Raw genomic sequence first — 21,647 nt, forward strand, 5'->3', positions numbered from 1 at the left:
ATGAAGTGCATGGTATCATAAGTGCTGTGCCTCCAGTAGCCGCGTTGGGTGGAAAAGTGTGAGTCTCCAGTGCAGAGGGTGTGCTGAGGCAAGTGCTGAGGTAGACAGAAGCTGGGGAGATTGGGAGTGAGTGGTCAGGGGCCACAAGGATGCATAAGGGTCCAAGACACCAATCACAGTGACTGAGAGATTAGCAGAGGAGGGAAGAAGGGAAGGATGAGGAAAAGAGGAAAGTCTTGAGGTGCTTTTGGAACTTAAGATGGTCCTGCTCAAGAAGCAGAGGGAGTTGGAGGCTTCTCCATAGGAGGGATCCAGCTGAGGAAAGCACATGATTCCCTACTCTGTTTGGTGAAACTCTTTACACACAGTTAGTGCCAGAGGAACGTAGAGGTCTAGAAGGAGAGTATTTTGTAAGAGAGAGTTGCAGATAGTGTGGCCCTGGCCCCAGACAGCCTTCTGGATGATGCAGAGGGACTTGAATTTGATCCGTGCAGCAACCGGGAGCCAGTGGAGACTTTTTAGGGCAGGAGAGATGCAGACCCTGTCTTAAGGCTAAGGATACGTCTTGCTGCTTTATTCTGGATAAGCTGAAGGGGTCGCAAAGTGGAATAAGGTAGATTGAGGAGGAGGCTGTTGCAGTAGTCAAGCCTAGAGAGAACCAGGGCTCAGGGAAAATTGAGCTTCTGGGGGAAAGTGAAAAAGGGAGAATCCCTTTGATAAAGAAGAGTTGAAAGTGGGACTTCTTGGCTATGTTCTGAGTGTGAGGGAGGAAGGAGAGAGAGGAGTCAAAGATGACTCCAAGGTTTCTGGCTTCAGAGAAGGAGCAGCGGGAGAGCCCAAGATGGGAGACCAGAGAGAAGGGAACACAGAAAGGGACAGGGGTCCCAATTGGAAGGATCTCAGTTTTACTGGCTTTGAGGCAGAGATCGTTGGAAGTGCACTAGGTCTGGATGGCAGATAGGCAGTCAGGGATGAAGGAGGTTTGCGAATGAGTCAGCAGGAAGTCTGAAAAATAGTTGAGTGTCGTCTGCATAACACTGGAAGTTGGGATAGAAGGAGGAGATGAGAGTGCCAGCTGAGCAAGGTAGATGTTAAAGAGCCAGGGGGAGATGATAGATCCCTGGGGGACACCACAGGTTGAGAAGGAAGTAGGAGAGGAGAAGGTGCCCCAGATGACTTGGGCAGAGCGGTCAATTAGAAAAGAGGTCAGCCATTCCAGTGCCTGTTCTGAGATACCTAGCGTATCATGGAGCCTTTGTATGAGGATGGAATGGTCAGAGGAGAGATCAATAGTATGAGGACAGCAGTGGGGTTAGAGTCCAGGGATGCAAGAAGTTCTTCACGGGTGTTCCCAAGATCAGTTCCGTGCCTTTGGATGCTTGGAATACAGATTCATGATCGTGGAGACCAGCAACAAGTTCAGTGTGCGAGTTGAGTTGGGGCAAGGCCAGATTCTCCAGCAATCTACCCAGGAAGGGGGTGATTGAAATAGGGTGATATTTGGATGGACAGCTAGGGTCTGCTGAAGGTTTTTTTCAGAAGCAGGCGCACAAGGGAGTGCTTGAGGGAGGCGGGGAAAGAATCTGCAGCTAAAGAGTGGTTGCAGAAATCAGTGAGTGCAGGGGCAAGAGAGACAATGTTGTCCTTTATGGATCTGGACGAGCAGGGGTGAGCCTGTTTGGAAGAAGCCTTCATAGAGGAGACAACTCTGGTAACTTCTTCAGGTGTGACAGGGGTGAATGAGAAGGAGGCGGAGGAAGGAGGGTGAGTGGTCAAGGGAGACATGGGGGTGTGGGAATGGTTTGGCGGAGTGTAACAAGGATGTTCAGGATGTCCTGAGCTTTGGTGGTAAAATGAGTGGCCAGTGCATTGCAGAGGGCCTCTGAGGGAAGACGAGAGGAGGAGACTGCGGAAGGGTTGGCTAGCTGCTTGCAGATTTTGAAAAGTCTAGCCGTGTTATTGAATGCACCAGATACCCATTCCTGAATGTGGGCCCTTTTCTTGGAATGGATGGAGAGTCTGTATTGGCTTTGGAGCAGGCGGCAAGCCAGTTTGTCAGAGGGTGAACCTGAGGTTTGCCAGTTCCATTCCACTGCTCTGAACTTTCGTTGCAGGGCTGCAAGTTCAGAGTCATACCAGCTGTTATGCTTAGAGGCAGGTTTCAGGCGGACCCTCATGACTGGGGCAAGGATGTGAAGAGTATTTGTGATTGCTGAGTGAAGGTTGCTGAGAACAGAGTCAGTGGTAGAGTCTGTGGTAGAGGGGAAGAGGGGATGAAGGTAGAAGCAAAAGCAGCAGCTGACACTCATTTCATCGGGCTGATGTTCGAGAACGAGTTTGGCAGGGCTTTTGAAGGTGCGGTAGGAGGGATGAAGGGACCCAGTTATGATGAGAGGAAAGAATGGTCTTACCAAGAGAGAGGGGTGAATAGATGGGGAGCGAGAGAGAGGTGCGATTGAATGATGGCGTCCAGCCGAGTGGGTGGGACCGGAGGGGAGAATGGAGAGGGAAAGAAAGGCACAGAGGTCAATGAAAAGAGTGGATGCTGAGGCAGGGGAGTCCAATTGGATGTTCAAGTCACCAAAGAGGAGGGGGCTGGTTGAAAGCAAGGAGGGGCAGAAATCAGCCCATTCAGAGAGGAACAGGGTGGTAGCGCCTGGAGTCTGGTAAATGGTAGCAATGGTCAGAGTGGAGGAGGGAGAGATGACCAACTTGCAAACCAGGCTCTCAAAGGAATAATAAGAGTTGGGTGGGTACTATGGAAGAAGGGACCCACTCGGGATAGATTAAGGCAACCCCACTGCCAGCAGAGTGAGGTCGAGGCTTGCAAACAATCTTGAAGCCATCAAGGAGGAGTGAGTCAAAAGCAGTAACTGAGCTGGTATTGAACCAAGTCTCGGTAAGAGTGAGAATGTCTAGGTCAGTGTCTGCCAGAAGAAGGCAGATGTCTGTGGAGTGTTTGTTGGCTGAGCGGACGTTTAGAGTCACCAGGTGGAGGAGGTTTATAGTCACCAGGTGGAGGAGGTCTCTGCCAATGAAGGATTTCTAAGGGGGGGGGGGTGCAGTGGCATGGTACTCCGGTCAGATGAGCTTCCATAATGACCCCCCTACCCCGAATTACCAGAAGGAGAGCCTCCACAAAGAAATCTCCTTCTCCAACAGAAGGAGAGCTTCCACAGTAGCATCTCCTGCTCCATTAGAAGGAGAGAGTGTGCAATGACATCTCGTTTCCACCAGAAGGAGGGCTTCCACAATGGCCACCCCATCTCTAGCAGAAGGAGAGAGTGTGCAATGGCATCTCTCGCATCTCCTTCTCCATCAGAAGAAGATCTTCCACAATGGCATCTCCTGCTCCATCAGAAGGAGTGCTTCCACAAGGGCATCTCATTACGCCATCAAAAGGAGAGCTTGTGCAATGGCATCTCTGGCATCTCTTTCTCCATCACAAGGAGATCTTCCACAATGGCATTACCTTCTCCGTCAGAAGGAGAGCCTCCACAAGGGCATCTCCTGCTCCACAAGAAGGGGGGCTTCCACAAGGGCATCTCCTGCTCCATCAGAAGGGGGCTTCCACAAGGGCATCTCCTGCTCCATCAGAAGGGGGGCTTCCACAAGGGCATCTCCTGCACCATCAGAAGGAGAGCGTCCACAAGAGCATCTCCTGCTCCATCCTTCAATGGCATCTTGTCATGGTCATGAAGTCAGGGGCACAGGCATGCAGGGGTCGCATGCACAGGAGACCTGGGTGGACACTGTCCTGGCGCCTTTGGCGCCAGGCTCATCAACAAAAGTAAACAAGAACATCAATTTAACACGAAAAAGCTTTTATTATGGACATAGCACTTCAGATGCATTAACCTTGAACATTCCATCCATTAAGCACTACAGATGCATTACCCTTGAACATTCCATCCATTAAGCACTTCAGATGATGCATTAACCTTGAACATTCCATCCATTAAGCACTTCAGATGCATTAACCTTGAACATTCCATCCATTAAGCACTTCAGATGCATTACCCTTGAACATTCCATCCATTAAGCAGCCCCAAGTGTATTCTTGGGTGTGCCTGCTAATGGATTCACAGCTATGTAAGCTGCCCTGATCCTCAAGACAGACGCTTTGCGTTATTCTGCACTTACCAGCAGCGTAATGCTCTCCGTCGCCTGAGGTCAGACCTGCTTACCTTTGAAGACCCTGCTTCCTGGACATCCTGCTTCCTGCCAGCATACTTACCAACTGGGGGAAGCTGTTCTTACCTGTACATTTCTTCGGCGAACCGAGCATTCATCTTTGCACTTTCCGGAATGCCGAAATCTTCATCTTGGCACAGCAGCACGACATGCTCCATCGTCAACAGCAGCGCTTGCAAGGAAAAACAGAAGACAAGGTTAGACATCGAAAAAACAGTCAGTTTAAGGTCGCGCTTCGCCATACTTCGCGCTTTTCCTTAAACCGTCACTTACCTGCTGTCGGACGTTGCGGTAGCATCAATCTTACATACGGCCGCGTCGCGAGTCTCACAGCTGCTTTGAGGCCACATTTCCATTTGAGGGAAGAAAACAGAAGGGAGACATTATTGCAGGCATAAGAAGCAACATATAAAGACATTAAACAGAACGAACAGAATCACAAGAGCTCAAGAGACACTTACCAATCATAAGAAGTATAGTCGCAGCTGGACTGGACTAATCCTTATCAGGGATCAGTGAAGGGACTAGATCCCATTCAACGCGCCCCTGCCAGAAGTAGCAGGATGGAGAGCTTACCTTCCATAATGCACAGGAGCAGTATCACCATGTACCACCGCTCACAGCTTTTCTACCGAGGGAGAGGCCTGAAGGGGGGTGACTCCGGTTCAGGGAGGGCTGCAACGGTGCCCCAATGCCTCCACAGAGACCAGGTGAGCGTAACACATCTTCATCTCTATCCGAAGGAGAGATTTTGCAATGGCATCTGGAGCTCCATCAATGAGAGTCTTCTTTAATTAAGCAATAAGAACCCGTTTGGGGGGGCTACACTGGCTGTTGAGGGCCGGGGTCCAAGTCAAAGGCCTGAGCATAGTGAGGGCCTCAACAACAGCTCTGGTGATATTACAAACCTGTGAAGCCCCCTGAATGGCTGCTTATTGCTTTTAGCACCCCAATGTCAACCCTTGGGGTGTTAAGAGAAATGTATTTGTAAGAAACCATGGGTTGTGTTGCTGTGACCCATTGTTTCTCACAAACACTTCCTCAACTCAACATGAGCACCAACGAAATGCAGGGTATATAGCCCCTCTTCCATTTCCATGGCAGACAGGAGCATGAGGTGAGGAGCGGAGAGCCGTGGCGGTGCCAGGACCATGGCAGCAGCAGGTAAGTGGGGGCTGAGTTGGTAGGGGTGTGGTCGGACAAAGGAGGTTGACTAGGGCTGTAGGTGAGATAGCTGGTGGGTGCGTAAATCACTCGGGTTGCTCTGAACCCGGGTTTGGATTCTTATATTCAGCCTGGTTTGGAACAACCTGATTGGCTGACGCGCCCGCCGAGGGTGCTAATTGCATCTCCTGCTTCCTCTAAAAGAGAGATTTTGCAATAGACTCTCTTGATCCATCATAAGGAGAGCAACGAACCAGAGGTGGTGCTAGGTGGGGAGTTGGGGGGGGGGGCTGAAGGGGCTGTTGCCCCGGGTCTTTTGGTAGTAGCCTCGAAGAGAAGCTCAGGGACTACAAGCAAAAGGTTTTTGCTAGCCCGCATCGTGCCAGTCCCTACATTATCTTGGCCCCTGATCTTTTCCAGACCTAGCAACATCCCTGCAACGAACATTATATCTTTCTTAATGGCATATCCCGCACTATCTGTAAGGGCTTTTTCTGCTCCATCAGGAGAGCCTTCTTTTATGTTGCTGAATGTGCTGTGGCCTGTAACCATCTGTGAGGACTATTGCAGGTGTCCCTTCATTGTAAGGCCATGGTTGTGGTCTCGAGACCACGATTACAATGTACCTTTGGGTTTATCTCACACAGCACTAGGAAAGGTAGTGCAGTGCATATGAACAAGTCGATCAAATTCAAAGAAATCGTGATTTAAAATCAAAGATCTCTGCTCCGAGTCCACTGTATCTCAGTCTAGGGCCTCAGATGGGAAAGGGCAGTGTGCTATCTGTATCCCCCCCTATCGCCATGTGTCTGTCTGTCGCTATGTTCCCACCATCCTGTTCATGTGCCTGGTCTCGGGCGCTCTAAAGATAACCACCACATCACATCACTACTCTTACTCTCTACTATACACCATCACTTAACTAGAACGCAGCTATACCCCGGATTAATTCGGCCTAGCTGTCCACATACGAATACGACCTCATCAAAACCTTGTCACCCTAATAAAACGCAGCTAGCCGAGCACATTCTGGCCTAGTTGCTCACATATGCGTCTTTCAGGCCTAATGCAGCCAAAACCCAGCCTGGATGTCTACCCACCAGACTGCACACATCCAACTGACATCACCAGCACCACACATAAACACTAGGACGCAGCTACCAACCGGCAATTACACCAGCTGCACACTTATCTGGTGCACCCACACACCCTACAACACTATCTCTCTCTACTGACCAGAACTACGGTTCCTGAGGGCGTTCAACCTACCAGCGCTTTGAGGTCATACCAATGATATATAGAGCGCTAAATAAATGCCAAATAACATAACATAACATAGCAATGACTCCATGAAGTCAGATGATAAGTGTATGCTGGCTGCCATGTCTTAGAGTGCAGATAAGGTATGGTCATTCAGCAATCCAGTAAGGATACAGGTTTGATTTAAATGGGGGTCCCTCTCACTGCTTCCTACAATTCATGCATCAGTTCTGTGTGACAGTATATGTCACGGGGGAGAGCACGTGTGTTGGTAATAATAAATGAGGTGCCCTTCCGGTGTCACTTGCACTGTCGCTGGTCATGACCTCTTCAGGTATTTAGGCTGGCACTCATGGCATACTGCTGGTAGCGAATGGGCTACTGCTTAAGATCGGTGTTCTTGCTAGAGGGCGATTTGTCTTACTGATGAGACCCCGGCGGTGTTGCCTGCAGTCCACTCATGCACCAGCCACTCATGGTTCTGGCTGTGTGTGACTGCAGGCTCATGCACTAGCACCTGATGCTGTATTGCATTATGCCCCTGGCACCTGTGGGACACTAGAGTGTTCCACCCATCCCCCTACCATCTACACAACTCCCTTACCCTATGAAGTCCCTGGTTCCACATTAGTGTTTTTGTGCAGACGTGTGCCAGGTTTCATGCACAATAATCACAATCTATAGATGTATGCATTTGCCCCGGTACTCCCTGCACAGCCCCTGCAACTTGGATCATTCTCTTGATCGATTTTACAGTTGAATTTGTGAAGTTGTACATTCTTCATATCTTTTGAAATGCTGGTCCCTAGGGTTATGCATCTGCTCCTGTACTGCCTGCACAACCCCATCCATCCCGGCTCATGCTGTTGGTCTGTTTTACAGCCATCTTCGTGAAGCTGTGAGCTCTTTGTATCTTTTGTAATGTTGTTCTATAGATTTATGCATCTATATATGGGTTCTTACGCCGGCTGCTGGCCCTGAATAACAGCTCTACATATTAGCAGCCCTGCCAGAACGTTACCAGAAACGACACTCTCCCAAGCATGAAGCCCCTTGTAAACTCAGTCCATCAATTGATGCCTTGTCCCTGGCGTAGAGTACCTACCCCTCCCCTTGCACACACCTGTGGATCCTAAATAGCACTGAAATGTTAAAGGATGCACGTGTAATTGGGGGACCACCACTGTCCCTTGCTCACACCTACAGATTATAGGTGCTATTTACTGTAGCAATAGATTGATGTCCCTGAGGTACCTGTACAGTAACTCTCTCACATTCAATATCCATCAATACTATTCTGAGCACCTTCTCCTCACCTATCTCCTTCTCCACCCGTGGTGTCCCCCAGGGCTCCAACCTCTCCCCCTGGCTCTTTAACAATTACGTTGCTCTGCTGGCACACATAATTTCCTCCTTTTCCCCCAACTTCCAGTGCTACGCAGATGACACTCAACTCTTCTTCAAACTTCCTGCTGACCCTCTTGCTTCTTTCACCATCCCGGACTGCCTATCTGCTATTCAGTCCTGGTGCCCCTCCAATGAGCTCTGCCTCAATGCCAGCCAGACTGAGATCCTTCCTATTGCACCCCTGCTCCCTCTTTCTTCCCCTCGCTCTGGCCATCCTCTATGGGTTCTCCCCCTTCTTCATCCGAATCCAAAAACCTAGGAGTCATCTTCGACTCCTCTCTCTCCTTCCTCCCTCCCTCATATCCAGGACATTGTCAAGAGTCCATCTTTCAACTCATCCTTCTCAAAGGAATTCTCCCTTTTCTCACTTTCCCCTAGATGCTCAATGTTACTAGAGCTCTGGTTCTCTCTAGACTTACCTACTGCAACAGCCTACACTTGAAGCTTGCCTCTTCCTCTCTACAACCCCTCGAGCTCATCCAGAATAGGGCAGCAAGACATTTCCTTGGCCTCAAGCCCAGGGACCACATCTCTCCGGCCCTAACAAGTCTTCACTGGCTCCTGGTTGGTGCACGGATCAAATTCATATCTCACTGCGCCATCCACAATGCTGCCTGTGGTCGGGGACCACGTTATCTGCAACTTGCTATCACTAAATACTCTCCCTCTAGACCGCTACGTTCCTCTGGCACCAACTCTTTATGTGTGAAGCATTTTGCTAAACAGAGGGCCAGAGGCTGATCTCTCGCCTCAGAAGGCTCCCTCTTGTGGAACAGCCTCCCCCTTCCTCTTCATCTTGAGCCGGACCTCCTCAAATTCCGGAAGCTCCTCAAGAATTTCCTTTTCACTTCCTCCTTCCTTTCCTCCCTCATCTACTTACATCACAGTTGCTATGATTGGTTACGAGAGCCCTTATGTGTCCTAAGGGCCCTGGCCTTCCACACCCAATCGCCTCAGCTTCTGCCTACACACAGCACTTGCCTCTGTAACTACTGGCCTACCGCCTGTAGGCCTGTACTTACGCACCTTATTGCAGCTTCACGCTCCCTAGCACTTACTATACTTACTATACTATCCTTACATACCGTACATACCATACAGTCCGCCTCACACTTTTCTTCTGCACTTGTCAGATATACCCTATTTGATTAAACTATCACCTGCCACTTGCTGGCTGCACTACCATTGTTTATCGCTGTTATTTATTTATTTACTTTATTTATTATTTATTCTGTTCTCTCCTCTGTTCCGCACTTTGCACTTCTCCCCCCTTCCATGCACTTTCCCCCTTTTCCCTTTTCCATGCAATTGCGCTTTCTCAATGTCACTGGGCCTAGTAAGATCACTGTTTTTGTTCTCCCTTGTTCCCCTTGCTTTGCCTGATCGCGCTCTGAATCACTTGTGTGCGCGATATAAATAAAATATAATTTCATTTCATATACTTGGCACTTACATCTGATGCTCACCAACGAGCACATACATTCCAGCACTTACCCCGCACTCTCTCCTCCCCTCTTCTTTCTCTGCACTTGCACATTCTGAATACTCACAAGGCCTAGTAGGTTTGTCTATATCCTCCAGTGTATGAATTGTTTCAATCCCATGTTCCCTCCCTGTTGCCATGTGGGCACTTTGAAACACAGTTTACTTGTTGTATAAGCGCCTAACAAATACACAGTAAATAAATTAAATAAATAAATAAAATAAATGGCAGGGTAACTTTTAGTGCCAGGGTAGGAGGGTGTATGTAGAAGGCAATGTGATTGACTCAAGGTCAGTATGCGGCAGGTGAATATATTTAGTTGAGGAGCATTAACATCTCCCAAATAGCTTGACCAATCATTCATGTGTGATTGAGTGTAGAAGGAGCCCTTAGTAAAGTGGTGTACTTCAGGGCGTGGGAGGGTTTTCCCACAATAACATTTTTAAAATAATATGTTTAAATGGTGCATTGTACATCACAATTGTGGAGAAAAATTGGGTAGTCGTACAGTTTACAATTAGTTTTTAGAGTAACATAAGAATAAATCCAGTAACTGCTATGTTACCAAATTTGCATAGTAGTGTTACAACATTTGGATGATGCCTGTGTCCAAAACATATGCCAGAGTTGCATGGTATGTCATTTTCATGAAGCTGCAGCCACAATTTACCTATGCTATTAGTGGTCACTGTAAATCACTTCATGAAGGCCAGGCCACAATCCCTGCCAGTAATGCCCAGTGTGAAACCCTTCATGAATCTGGTGCTATAAACTATGCCAGTAATGGTCACTGCCAATTATATGTTCATCATACTGACCCTGCACTATAACAGAAGGAGTGATCACAGATGTGCCTCCCCTTGCCACCCAAACACATGTACACCACACATCGCATTCATGCACCCACCCACACACTCAGTCAAACTCAAAACACACGCACAACTTACATAGACACAAACTTCTAAAATCTCTTCCACACACATAGACACACACAAACACTGCACAACATGAATTTGTTACATTCAAACACCCACACATACATACAATATAAACACTTTTGAACATGAAAACGTACCTTTGGGCACCATCATGAGTGGTAAGTGGGGGGTATCCCCGACGCATGAGGAGCGTCACTTTCCTTCGCTGACCCCCACCCACCCCCAGCTCAAACACAGCCTGTGATATCAGTCTATAGAGAAGGGTTACTCATTATGTGGCCCTTCAGATATTTTTGATTTAAACTCTCATTATCCCTAGCTGGCAGTCAGGGGTGAAGGATAGTGGGAGTTCTAGTTTAAAACATCTGGAGGCCCACACATCAGAGTAGCCATGTTATAAAGTGACACCTTGTTCATGGGTTACTTGCACATCACTTATCTCACAACTAAGGTCCAATCTAGTGCATATCTATGGATTTAAAACCTTGCTGAAGTTTGCTGATGAGACCTTCTCTCCCAGCTGATGTGGATCAATGAATCAATGTCTTGTCCATGAGTTACCTGCACTGCGCCTCGCACACACTTAAGGCCCTTCCAATGGTGAGCTACACAGTGATAATCCTGCTGGACTCTGTTTTCGCTCCTTCTCCCACAGCTGGTGGTGCCTCTTATGAGGGTGGTCTAAAGATCACTGCCTTGCCCGTGAGATACCTGTACAGCGACTCTCTCACGCATGAGGGCCCCCTTGAGTTACCTGGGCAGCGACTCTCTCACATGTAACACCCTTTGTAAAATTGCTCCAGAAGTTAAACACGTATCCTTGTGCCACTGTCGCTGTCCCTTCGCTCCGACCCGGTGATCATGGTGAATGTTGAGTCATACGTCACTCCTTCTGTCTTTCCGTGTCACACACACCGGTCCCCTGACTCCTGCTGCACATGGGTTGTTCATGTGTGGATTAGTGCTGTTCCTGTGTTGACTGCGCAGTCCCTCTAAAGCTGTATTTGGTGTTTATTCCCTGGAACTGTTATAATTATAACATATGGTATACAGTACCACCAGCCATGCGTTATAGTAATATTGCAATATACTGAGGACTTCCTTTATAAGGTCACAGAACTCCAAAGTCTCTTGCAATATTCCTGTAACATGCCGCGGGGGTCGTTTTGCTGCTTCTAATACATGGCCGTGCCTCCATCCCGGCTTTAATGCAAGCTATCGTCCAGTTTGTATATATATAATAAATGTAAAATCTATTCTGTTGAAAACAACACAAATATGAACCTTGTACTTAATTGCAAAAACATAGTTTAAGCAGTAGAATATAATTGGATTCAGTAGCAGCAAAATAGTTTTTAGTGCAAAACATTACCAGTAAACCCAGTTTCCAGGCGTTCATATACAATGAAACTGACATAAGGTAACATACAAAACATACAAACAAAATCAACCCAAGTGAAAAGAAAACAGGGAGAAAGATACATCAAGAAAAATAACACTAAAAGATCACAATACGCACGTACTAAAAATAGATAATGAACAAGTTGAGGGGATACCATTAAAACCTAAATCGTTTTTTTTTTTTTAAATGATGCTTCAATGTCTTTTTAAACAGGCCAAAAGACATCCAGAGTCTTGTGGGTTGTGGAAGTCTGTTCCACAGCCGATTACCACTTACTCTACAGGATTTGCCACCCATCCGCGCTACCCGCAATCGCTGCTCTTTTAGTTTGGCTTCTTTACAAAAGCGCAGTGGCTTGCTAGGCAGCACCGCTCAAATTGCCTAGAAATTGAGGAGCTGCTCCGCTAAGAGATTTTCAGATAAAGGCCAAAACCCGAAATTGGATGTGTCTGTCTAGGGTCAGCCGGCCTAAGGATGGACGAGCTCAGGAGAGGTGATCTGAATTTCGTAGAAGACGAATCGTGACAATCACCCAATTCTGTATGAACTGCAACATAGTTATGAATGATGTTTCAGTCTGCACATAGCCACTGCTTGCAGCACAAGCACACAACGGGGGGAGGGTAATTAGCAATGGTCATATATGTCTACTATTGTAGAGGTGATAGTGAACAGCTTTTGTGTCTGAGTGTAGCAGAGGGTAAAAGAGAGTGGACTATCAAATAAGGTACCGATATTTCGGGCACAATCTACAAGGGACAGTGTCTGACCTAAATGTTTCAGCTAATGGCAAAGGAGCAGGATCTCTATTTTATCATCATTTAGAGGCAGCCAGTTGTCCTGAATCCATCGCCATACTGCCCCACGGAAATTCAGTCAGCTCTGCTGCACCTCCAGAATCACCATGAAGTTCGAGCAAGATCCGGGAGCCGTCTGCAAACTCCTCTACTACCTGAACCAATGGATGCAGATCTTTAATAACAATGGGGAGAGAGGAGCCCTGTGGCGCCGCACAAGTAACTGAATGAGCAGGCAAGTTGTAATTGCCAAACTCTAAAACTTGATTATGCGAATGCCATCTTATCTGGCATCTCACAGAGGCAACTTCGGCATTTTCAGGATGCACAAAATGCTGCAGACCGGCTAATTTCATTTACCAAAGTCATCTTCGATCTCTCAATTCCGCAGATCACTGCATTGGCTTCCAGTTAAGGAGAGATCGAATTTAAAATACATTGTTTGAGATTTAAATGGTTGCACAGAGAGTCAATGCAGTATTTATTTGATAGGATTGAAGCGTATCGTCCAACGCGCTGTTCCGCTCATCCACTTTTGTTGGTTATCCTTCCTTTTCGTTATGTGCACCGAGGAGATAGACGCTTTTTCGCCCTGGGCCTTCACCTCTGGAATGCTGTTCCAGCTAGCTTGAGAACCATTGGGCCTCGTTATAAGTTTGCCGGTCTGGTAGCAACGGTGCCAGTAAGCTACCAGCACCGTTGCTACCGGACCGGCAAATTATAAGTTGTGCTCGCGGATGCACCATATCATGAATGGTGCCACTGCATCCTGTGGGGCTCCAATGGGAATGGGAAGTAATGAGTACCGGCACCTGGCAATGGGTAATTATCGGATCTGCCGGGGTCAGAATACCCCGGTAAATGCCCATTGCCGGTAATTTCACACCAAACTCTTAATGAGGCCCATTTATTCTTCAATATATTTGCAGAAGGCTCTTAAAACTTACTTTTTCAACTAAACTCCTTCCAGTATTCCACAATTCATATTATGCTGGAGAAATAAGATCCACGCCCAGATGTTGTTCATTCTCCTCGTATCATGCGCGTTATAAATATTTGATATTGAATATTTCAAATCAAATTAAATTGCACCTGTGGGCTTCTCTCTTTAATAAAGGAACAAATCAATTTGAAGGCTGGACTTTGACTCCCATGATGTTGGTCAAACAGTGGATATGGATTTCATTATCTAGAGTGTCAAAAGCAGCTGTAAGAGCCAGTAAGGTAGGTGGCGCCGGCCCCCCTTTGGCCCCCAAACCAAGCAGTTCCTTATGCATGAAGAGAATAGCAGCCTCTGTACTTCTTAAAGGCAGAAAGACAGACAGAGTTGCCAGAAGGCCTTGCTTTTTGGTATGCCCCTATTTCCTGTTGCTGTCTCCCCGAATTTGGCTGTGGGACATTTTGCTGCATTTTTTGTGCCATTTTTTTTAAAGGGATAGCAGGAGCAGGGACAGGGAGTTGGGAAAATGGGAGTTTAGTGTTGTGGGTGTGGGTGGGGGGTAGAAGAAGACTAGGTACTGAGGAAATGCCCCTCCTTACAAAAATACCACAAAAAAATGCGATGAAATGTTCCATGCGGGAAAATGTCACAAATCCTTCTTCCTCCTGATGGTCTGGGCAACTTCGCCATCAAGGATTTTCCAAATAAATGGGAGTTCAGTGAGGGGTAGGTAGTGCTTGCCTTTGGAAGTATTTAATTTAGGCTATTTCATCAAAGGCGCCATCACGCTTGCGTGAAACAATGCCTCTTTGGAGACAGGCATTACCAAAAATTGCCATGTCTTCAGCAACCGTCTTTGTACGTTCCCAAAGAAAACTAGCCAGAGAGGGGTCAGAGGAGGCAGAGGAATGTTTTAAAGATTGTACTCTACACACTAACTCTGATCCTGTAAGGAACTCGAAATGTCCTTTGAACCAGAATTCAAAGATCTAGTGAAAGATTGACCAGTTCTAGGTTCCGTAGCTGCGGTGGCACAAATAGTGGCCATTTTAGTGGAGAAAAGGAGGCAAGAGAGTTCTACAAAGTGCCAGAGGGACTATCAACCTCCATGTTTCCTTTCAGAGTAACTCATTCATTTTAAATAGTTCTGAGCTGCTACTATGAGTTTCAGAAATAAATTCAGTATTCATAATGTGCTTTTTTTAGCTCTCCAGGAGGGCTCCGCTATATATGTCCTGATGTCTGTTACACGCCATTTCAGCCCTGCGCAGGGGACTTTCTCCAATGCCATTCTAGACAATGACCATTTCTCTTTAAGGTAGCAGGGATGGGGTGAACCAAATCGTGTCCTTTTCTCTAGACGATGTTATTTTACTGTTAGTTAAAGAGGGTACTATGTCAAGGACAGAAGAATGCCTGGGTACCCATTTGATGAGGTAGATTCTAGTAAGAAGCCAGTTGACTGTAGAGCTCTTCAAAAGTGCTCTGTGCAATAGATTGAATCTTCAAACAGTTTAACAAATGTTGGTTAGGGTTAGAAAGACAAAACGACTTCTCTCTATGTCCAAGTTTGCATGCAAATTTCAACAGAGCGTAATCTGACAAAGAAACAGGAAGTGTTTGTGTACTCTTTAAACCATAGTAAAATCTACAGCCAGGCCCAGCAGGTGGCACGCTTTGAGTAGGGCCAGCAGAGTGGCGCTTAAAACCTAGACCACCTACTATAGTTAAAAACCCTTCCTACCTTAGAATTAGGATCGGGAACAGGAAAATCCCCTTAAAATATTTATCCTATATATATAGTGAACCCAGTGATATAACTCGATTTATAATTGCAGAAAAGTCACTTCCCAATGAAATCCTAAGACTTAAGTGTTCAAAACTAAGATAAGGCTATTACTGTAGAATGGAGTTTTGGAAAATATTAGAAAGAAAAACCGCAAACGTCCAGCCCCTCTTTTTCATGGCCTATTTTTGCAAAAGGCAAAGCGTACTAGCGAATCCTGTTTGTCATCTCTCCACACGTCACAGAGGGCTGCTGCACTAGTGATAGCCGAGCGGGCCTTTAATAGGCCTAGCACTGCGGGGGGTGGAGGGGAGAGGATGTCTCTGAACACGCTAGGTTCAAATGCGCAGAATCTGATGCAGCAGATTTAGGAACATTCTGGTCAACAGTGATCATTGCCTTTTTTGGGCAAGGCATTATTACCCACACCTTGAGACCTACAGACTCTTACTATTTCGAACAGGCTCTGACAGGCCTTTTGAAAAGGCCCTTAAATTCGGCCTTTAAGGATGACCTGGGCTAGACGCCCTATACAATCTAAGTTTAAACTAAAATCATAATATGGCTTTCATGCCCTTCCAAGAGGTCAGACATGGCCTTTAACGGCCCACCAGCCCGAGCTAAGGCAGGCGAAGTAACAGCCTCAGCTCGGGTGTGGGCCATTAAAGACCACGTCCGCCCTCCTGTCAGGTCATGAAAGCAATTCGCACCCTGGGGATCATTCAGGGTGCGAATGGGTTTCACAATTTTTCAATGGGAGATCGGTGATGCTAGCACAGCCGATCTGATGGAAAAGAAAAAAAAAAAGAGACTGCGCCGGCAAAAGGGACTAAGTCCATGTCCATGTCAAAGGCAGCCAAACGGGAGGTGCGCGGGGACTATAGCACAATGCTCCTGTTCCGCAGTTAAGCGGAGGGGGTACGGAAGCAACAGGCAGAGGCTACCTGTTGCATCCTGCAATAAAAAAAAAAAAAAAAAAAAAGCGCCACCCGGGGAAAGGCCTCGGGTGGCTTGGACTGGGGGCATGGATTGTGTGTTTTCGCCCGCTGTTCCAGCCACCTGATTGTCTGAGCACTCTTCCCCTGCTGCGACTGCGTGATCAGTCACGTGGGTTAGGCGGGGCCAATCAGTGGCAGCCCTGGAGGTAGATGGGCATGGCAGAAGCAGGAAGCATTAACTCCCAGCTGAAAACAGTGAAGGGATGTCACCAAGATGTACAATTGTGCTGAGTTTAAGTAAGTGCTGCTTGCCCAGTGTTTGATGGCACACACCTGCATAGATTAAAAATCAGTCTGCATTTAAAAGCCATCTTTGTGCATTTAAAGAAGTGCTAACATGTAGATTTCCTATGTTAAACTTCAGCAGTCTACAAAATAAACATCCTACCAGGAAGAGTTTCTTCTAAACTAACGTCTAAAGAATCGCTGAAAGCTATTTTTAGAAGAAATGAATCTGGAAGACTAGTATAAGCTTTAATTAATTGCCCCATTGGCAGCTGGAATCGTGCTCTCTGCAGACTTTGCCAGCAGCGTTGTGACGTCACAACTCAACTCTCAAAATCACTACAGCTGAATGGTGATGTCTTCTTACTAGAGGTGAGCAGTGAGGTTACAACTAGACTGTAATAAGAACATTGTTCGCATGTACTCATGCAGATATAGCGGACTTGCACTTATATTATAAATAAAAATAATGCCTGGCAGGGTCGGATTGGCCCCTCTGCCTTTCGGCCAGTGGCCCGGCCGAAATCGTCCCTGGAGAGTGGGGGCCAGTTTCTGGCCATGCCTGGGTCCGTTTTGAAAAATAAAAATGAAAAACATTTTTTTTTTCTTTTTTTTTTTTCAAAAAGCCTTTCATACTTCTTAGGTCAATAAATGAGTACCAACTCGGGTTGGGTGATATTGTATGCATATTTATTCTATAAAGAAGAGCTTAAGCACTGATTTCCTCTAAAATGAACCGAAGCTACAAAATGTCAATACTAAAGCAAGAGTGTCACGTGATTTATTTATATTTGACTTCGTGTTTTGTGAAATATACTGTATGAAATATGGATAACTGATGACGAGGTTACCTCTTGCGTTGATACCATAGAAACTCCCCATGACGTTTTTCATTTTCTTTGTACGTTCTCTCACAGGTTTGAAAGTCTATACACATTTCCATCAGTAGCAGCCATTTTGCCGGGAAGGACAGGTTGCACAGACCAGAAACTCTGCACAGGCTTCAGTACCACATCGGCAGTGCAGCACCTTGACGTAACCAGTCTACAGAAGCCACAGCCATGAACTTCCTCCGACGGCGGCTCTCGGACAGCAGTTTTGTGGCCAACTTACCCAACGGCTACATGATGGACCTGCAGCGCCCAGATAATTCCACCAGCTCCCCAGCATCCCCAGCGTCTGACAGGAAGCAGCAGCCAGCCCTGTCCTCCTCCAACTCCTCTGCCTCCTCCTCCACCAGCAGTATCTTTAGCTCCATCTCCAACGCCATGAAGCAGACCACGCAGGCTGCTGCGGAGCTGGTGGAGCCCACGCCAAGCCCTGCGCCCACCGTGGTGGTCCACAAGCCCAAGATCCTTCTGGTGATCGACGACCCACACACTGACTGGTAAGGCCGCAGTTACTACATAGTGGATGATTGGTTTCAGCATAACATGGGTGTTCATAGGAAGCAAGTCTAAAGGCCTGCCTCTTTTTGAGTTGGATCCTGTTAGGGCAATCCAAGGTAGGTATTACATATCACGGGGAAGCCTACTGCGATATATTCTTGCTGGGATATGTTCTGGGTATTTATGTGGACACATTCGTACAAGAGCTAGGACTTAGTGATGGCCTGGTAATTGATTGGGGGACAAAGTGCTGGTTTTTGAGTTGAGGTTCTAGGGCACCTTTCTGACGACCATCCTGGCTTCAGCATTCTGGGACACTCCAAGGTGGGACATGTGATGATTTATCAGTGAACGTGTCAGGGTGGGCACTAGAGACTGAATGAACTCACGTAGCACTAAACGGTTAATTGTATGATATATAGTTGTGAGACTTGTAATTAGATAGGTTGACCAGCAGCAGGATCATGGGAAGAGGAAGTGTTTCCTACACCTCACGTTTGACTATTATGAGTTTTACGCGGATATCTTGTGCTGGTTATTCAAAATAATGGTAACTGAACTTTCGGTGATTACAACAAAGACAGTTTAACTAACAGGTTATGTAAGTCAGCCAACACGTGTTTCAACCCTCATGGGCCTTTCTCAAGGCAATGAGATTTAGAGGTTCCCATTAAATTCTGGGTACATCGCGCATGGGTGGAAGTCTGGAGGCACTTTGGCTTTTCAGTATCGCTCATTCCGGTTGACTTCCATTAATGTTTATGAAGCTTCTACCAATTCAGTTAAGAAGAGGGGTGATGGTTGAGGGTCTGAAAAAGTAACCCCTCCATGCTCTGCATGGAACCTTCTGGGACAAACTGTCTTCATGCATGAATCACAAACTAAGGCGAATATTCTGTACTAAGAAACCCTTTATTAAGGTCAATAATGCACTGCAGAGTAGCAGCACCTCCCGGTAATCAGTACAGCTACAGCAGTCAAATCTACATCGGCCAATCCTCACAGCACAAATGTGTGTTTGAAGTCTGGCTCTACTGCGCAAGCTAGGGTCATTGAGTGGCATATTTATGCATCAACCAATGAAGACCCAGGTGCGGTGCATTAGCAGTGCCAGGCTGAAACCAAGTGCAGTGCCGCTTTTTGCACTGCAGACATTGTAGTTGTCGGGGTCTCCACTCTCTTGAGTCTCCCTCCCAGTCTGATCTCACACAGTGTAAGAGATAGGGGCCTTTTAAGGCTCTTAGCCCTTGATCTCAATCTCGTGTCCGGAGCTTCTGAGATGCTGCCCTTACCAAGCTCTGGGCGCCCTCTGTCTCGTATCAGGCAGTGTATGAGGTATAGTCCTCATCTGAGTTCTTCCCTTAGGTGCCTCCTCTCTGCTGTCTTTCATCTGGTTGGTGGCCCGATCTGTGCCCCTTACTTATGAGCTATGTCATAGTTGTTATGATGATGTCTCAGCTTACACTGAGAGTGTATATAATGTTAGTAGAATGCTGAGTGGGAAGAATGCCATGACATCATTGTAAGATTCATTATTCCATGTCATATGGAATGTTATTCTTTGAGGACTGTCAGTTGATTGATGTTGTGGAGAGGGTTGGGGGTCTCTGGCTTATGACTTGTACACCACTAATAAAGTACTTGTCAAACCCGCTGCTGGAGTAGTGCCGTGCTTTCACATATGGCGACGAGGATGGGATATCAGCACACGGATGCCTGCTGATCGACCCGACATTGAAAGCAGCGTCGAGGATCCGAGACCCCCAACCAGGAGCCGCTGTGAGGAGGAGCTGTCCCATCCCTCCCTGCAAACCCCCGTATCTGGAGAAACGCACCTTTGGCCTGCCTCTGCTAAGCTGCTGCGGGTGAACGGGAGCGGCGATCAGGAGTGTCTCCCCACCTGTGAAGGAAGCTGCCAGGGGCCGCCCGCTCTGAGGGACATTGGCAGGGCCAGCACTCCGCACCCCCCGTGTTGCTGGACCCTCTGGCGGCACCTCCTTGGTACGAGGCGGCGAGCGGAGCCGACGCGAGCCCAGGGTACGCTCATTTGGGAGGGCTCGCGCGGCGTATCTGGAGGAAAGGACCCAACGCCGTCGCGTCATGTGTGCGGAAGACGCGCACGTCCTGGCAGCACTGAGGACGGAGAATCCACCCGCTGCATTACGCAGGCTACCCGCTGGGGTGCCCACCCGCTGCTGTGCCCAAGCGTGAAAGCTTGTCTGCTGTAGCATGCAGAGCGAGCGAAGCGTGGGTTGCTTCTACAAGCAGGAGGACACTGCAGATTGAGCGACCTACCGGAGCGAGCAACAAAGGTGAGAGACCATCATTGCATTGGAGTGAAACAGTGGCCAACAAAGGTTAGGGGTCATCACATGCAATACATTGACCTTGGGAGTGTCTCCCAGCCGGCTTGCAGCACCATTGACATTGGGAGGCTGCTTGCCTCAGGAGCCCTACTAAGTTTTGGTTGGGCGCTACTAAAGTTGTGGGTACTTTAAGGGACTATATTGCGCACTTATGGCCTTGTCTGGGATACCGGGCCCACAGATGTTCTTGCCATCGCCTGGTCCACCAAGGATCAAATGGGGACCCAGGAAGAAGGGCTTTCTTCACTATGTGAAAGCCACATGTGGGAACGGCATGTCCGTGGAAAGAAAGGTGTCTATGCTCATGCACTTATTGGGATCCGAAGGGCAGAGGATTTTTGAAACCTTACCTAATGTTAGTGAGTTGGATGCTGAGGAAGGCATGAATGATTTTGATCTCGCAATAGCTAAACTGGATAAACCTTTTGAATTGAAGATAAATACTGTGTTGGAACGATATTATTTTGGGATGAGATCACAACATGATGGTGAATCAGTAGAAGACTATGTCACTGCCTTACGGCATTTATCTCTGAACTGTAAATTTGGGGAGAGCCCGGATGAACACATTAGAGATCAGTTCATGTTGCATTGCTCGAATAACAAGATTAGGGAGGAAGTTTGGCTAAAGGATGATCCCTGTCTGGATGAGGTTGTTGCCATAGCGAAAAGAATTGAACATACCTTACAGTGTGTTGCAAAATTGAGGACGAAAGGTACCAAAGTCGAGCAACAAGTTGAAGTTCTGAAAGTGAATGACAGAAAAAGGGATGTGACCAGATCACAGAGAAGGCAAAAAGGGAAAAACCCAAAATCTGGGGATGTGGTCCAAGGGAAAAATGGAAATGCATCCCAGATATCCAATAGATTGTCGCAAAGGGAGGTTGTACAGAAATTTGGGAAAAATAAGGATGAACGTCTATGCTTTCGGTGCGGGAGTTCCCGCCATCTATCTTCATCACAGATATGTCCAGGAAGGAAGACTAAATGTACCATTTGTAAAAGATGGGGGCATTTTCAGATTTTCTGTTCTAATTATAATATTGGTGCGGGGAGAAGTACAATGTTAATTGAAGAAGTTGATGGACTGTCATTAGAGGAATGTGAAGTCTCTGATAGTGAAATTGTGACGGTGAATATGGTTCAATGTAAAGAGATGGATGAGTGCGAGCACCCCTCGGCATGGGTTGAGGTGAATGGGTGTCAGGTTAAAATGCTTGCTGATTCATGCTCTAAAATTACCTTGATGTCGAAAGCGGTATATGAAAATGTGGTTGGCGGAAGGATGGATGATTGAGT

The 21,647-nt window shown here is 47.2% G+C and overlaps 1 protein-coding gene across 1 annotated transcript in view; it reads left to right on the forward strand.

Moving 5' to 3' along the window:
- The window catches only part of SYN3 (synapsin III), a 1,663,181-nt gene that overhangs the window by 367,689 nt on the left and 1,273,845 nt on the right, over positions 1 to 21,647 (forward strand). Inside the window, exon 3 of the mRNA XM_069628788.1 lies at positions 17,512 to 17,981. Coding sequence (XP_069484889.1) covers positions 17,656 to 17,981 — 326 coding nt within the window. The 5' untranslated portion in view covers positions 17,512 to 17,655. The remainder of the gene's footprint in view (positions 1 to 17,511; positions 17,982 to 21,647) is intronic.

This window comes from Ambystoma mexicanum, chromosome 12 (assembly GCF_040938575.1).
Source record: "Ambystoma mexicanum isolate Mex_15411 chromosome 12, UKY_AmexF1_1, whole genome shotgun sequence".
Classification (NCBI taxonomy): domain Eukaryota; kingdom Metazoa; phylum Chordata; class Amphibia; order Caudata; family Ambystomatidae; genus Ambystoma; species Ambystoma mexicanum.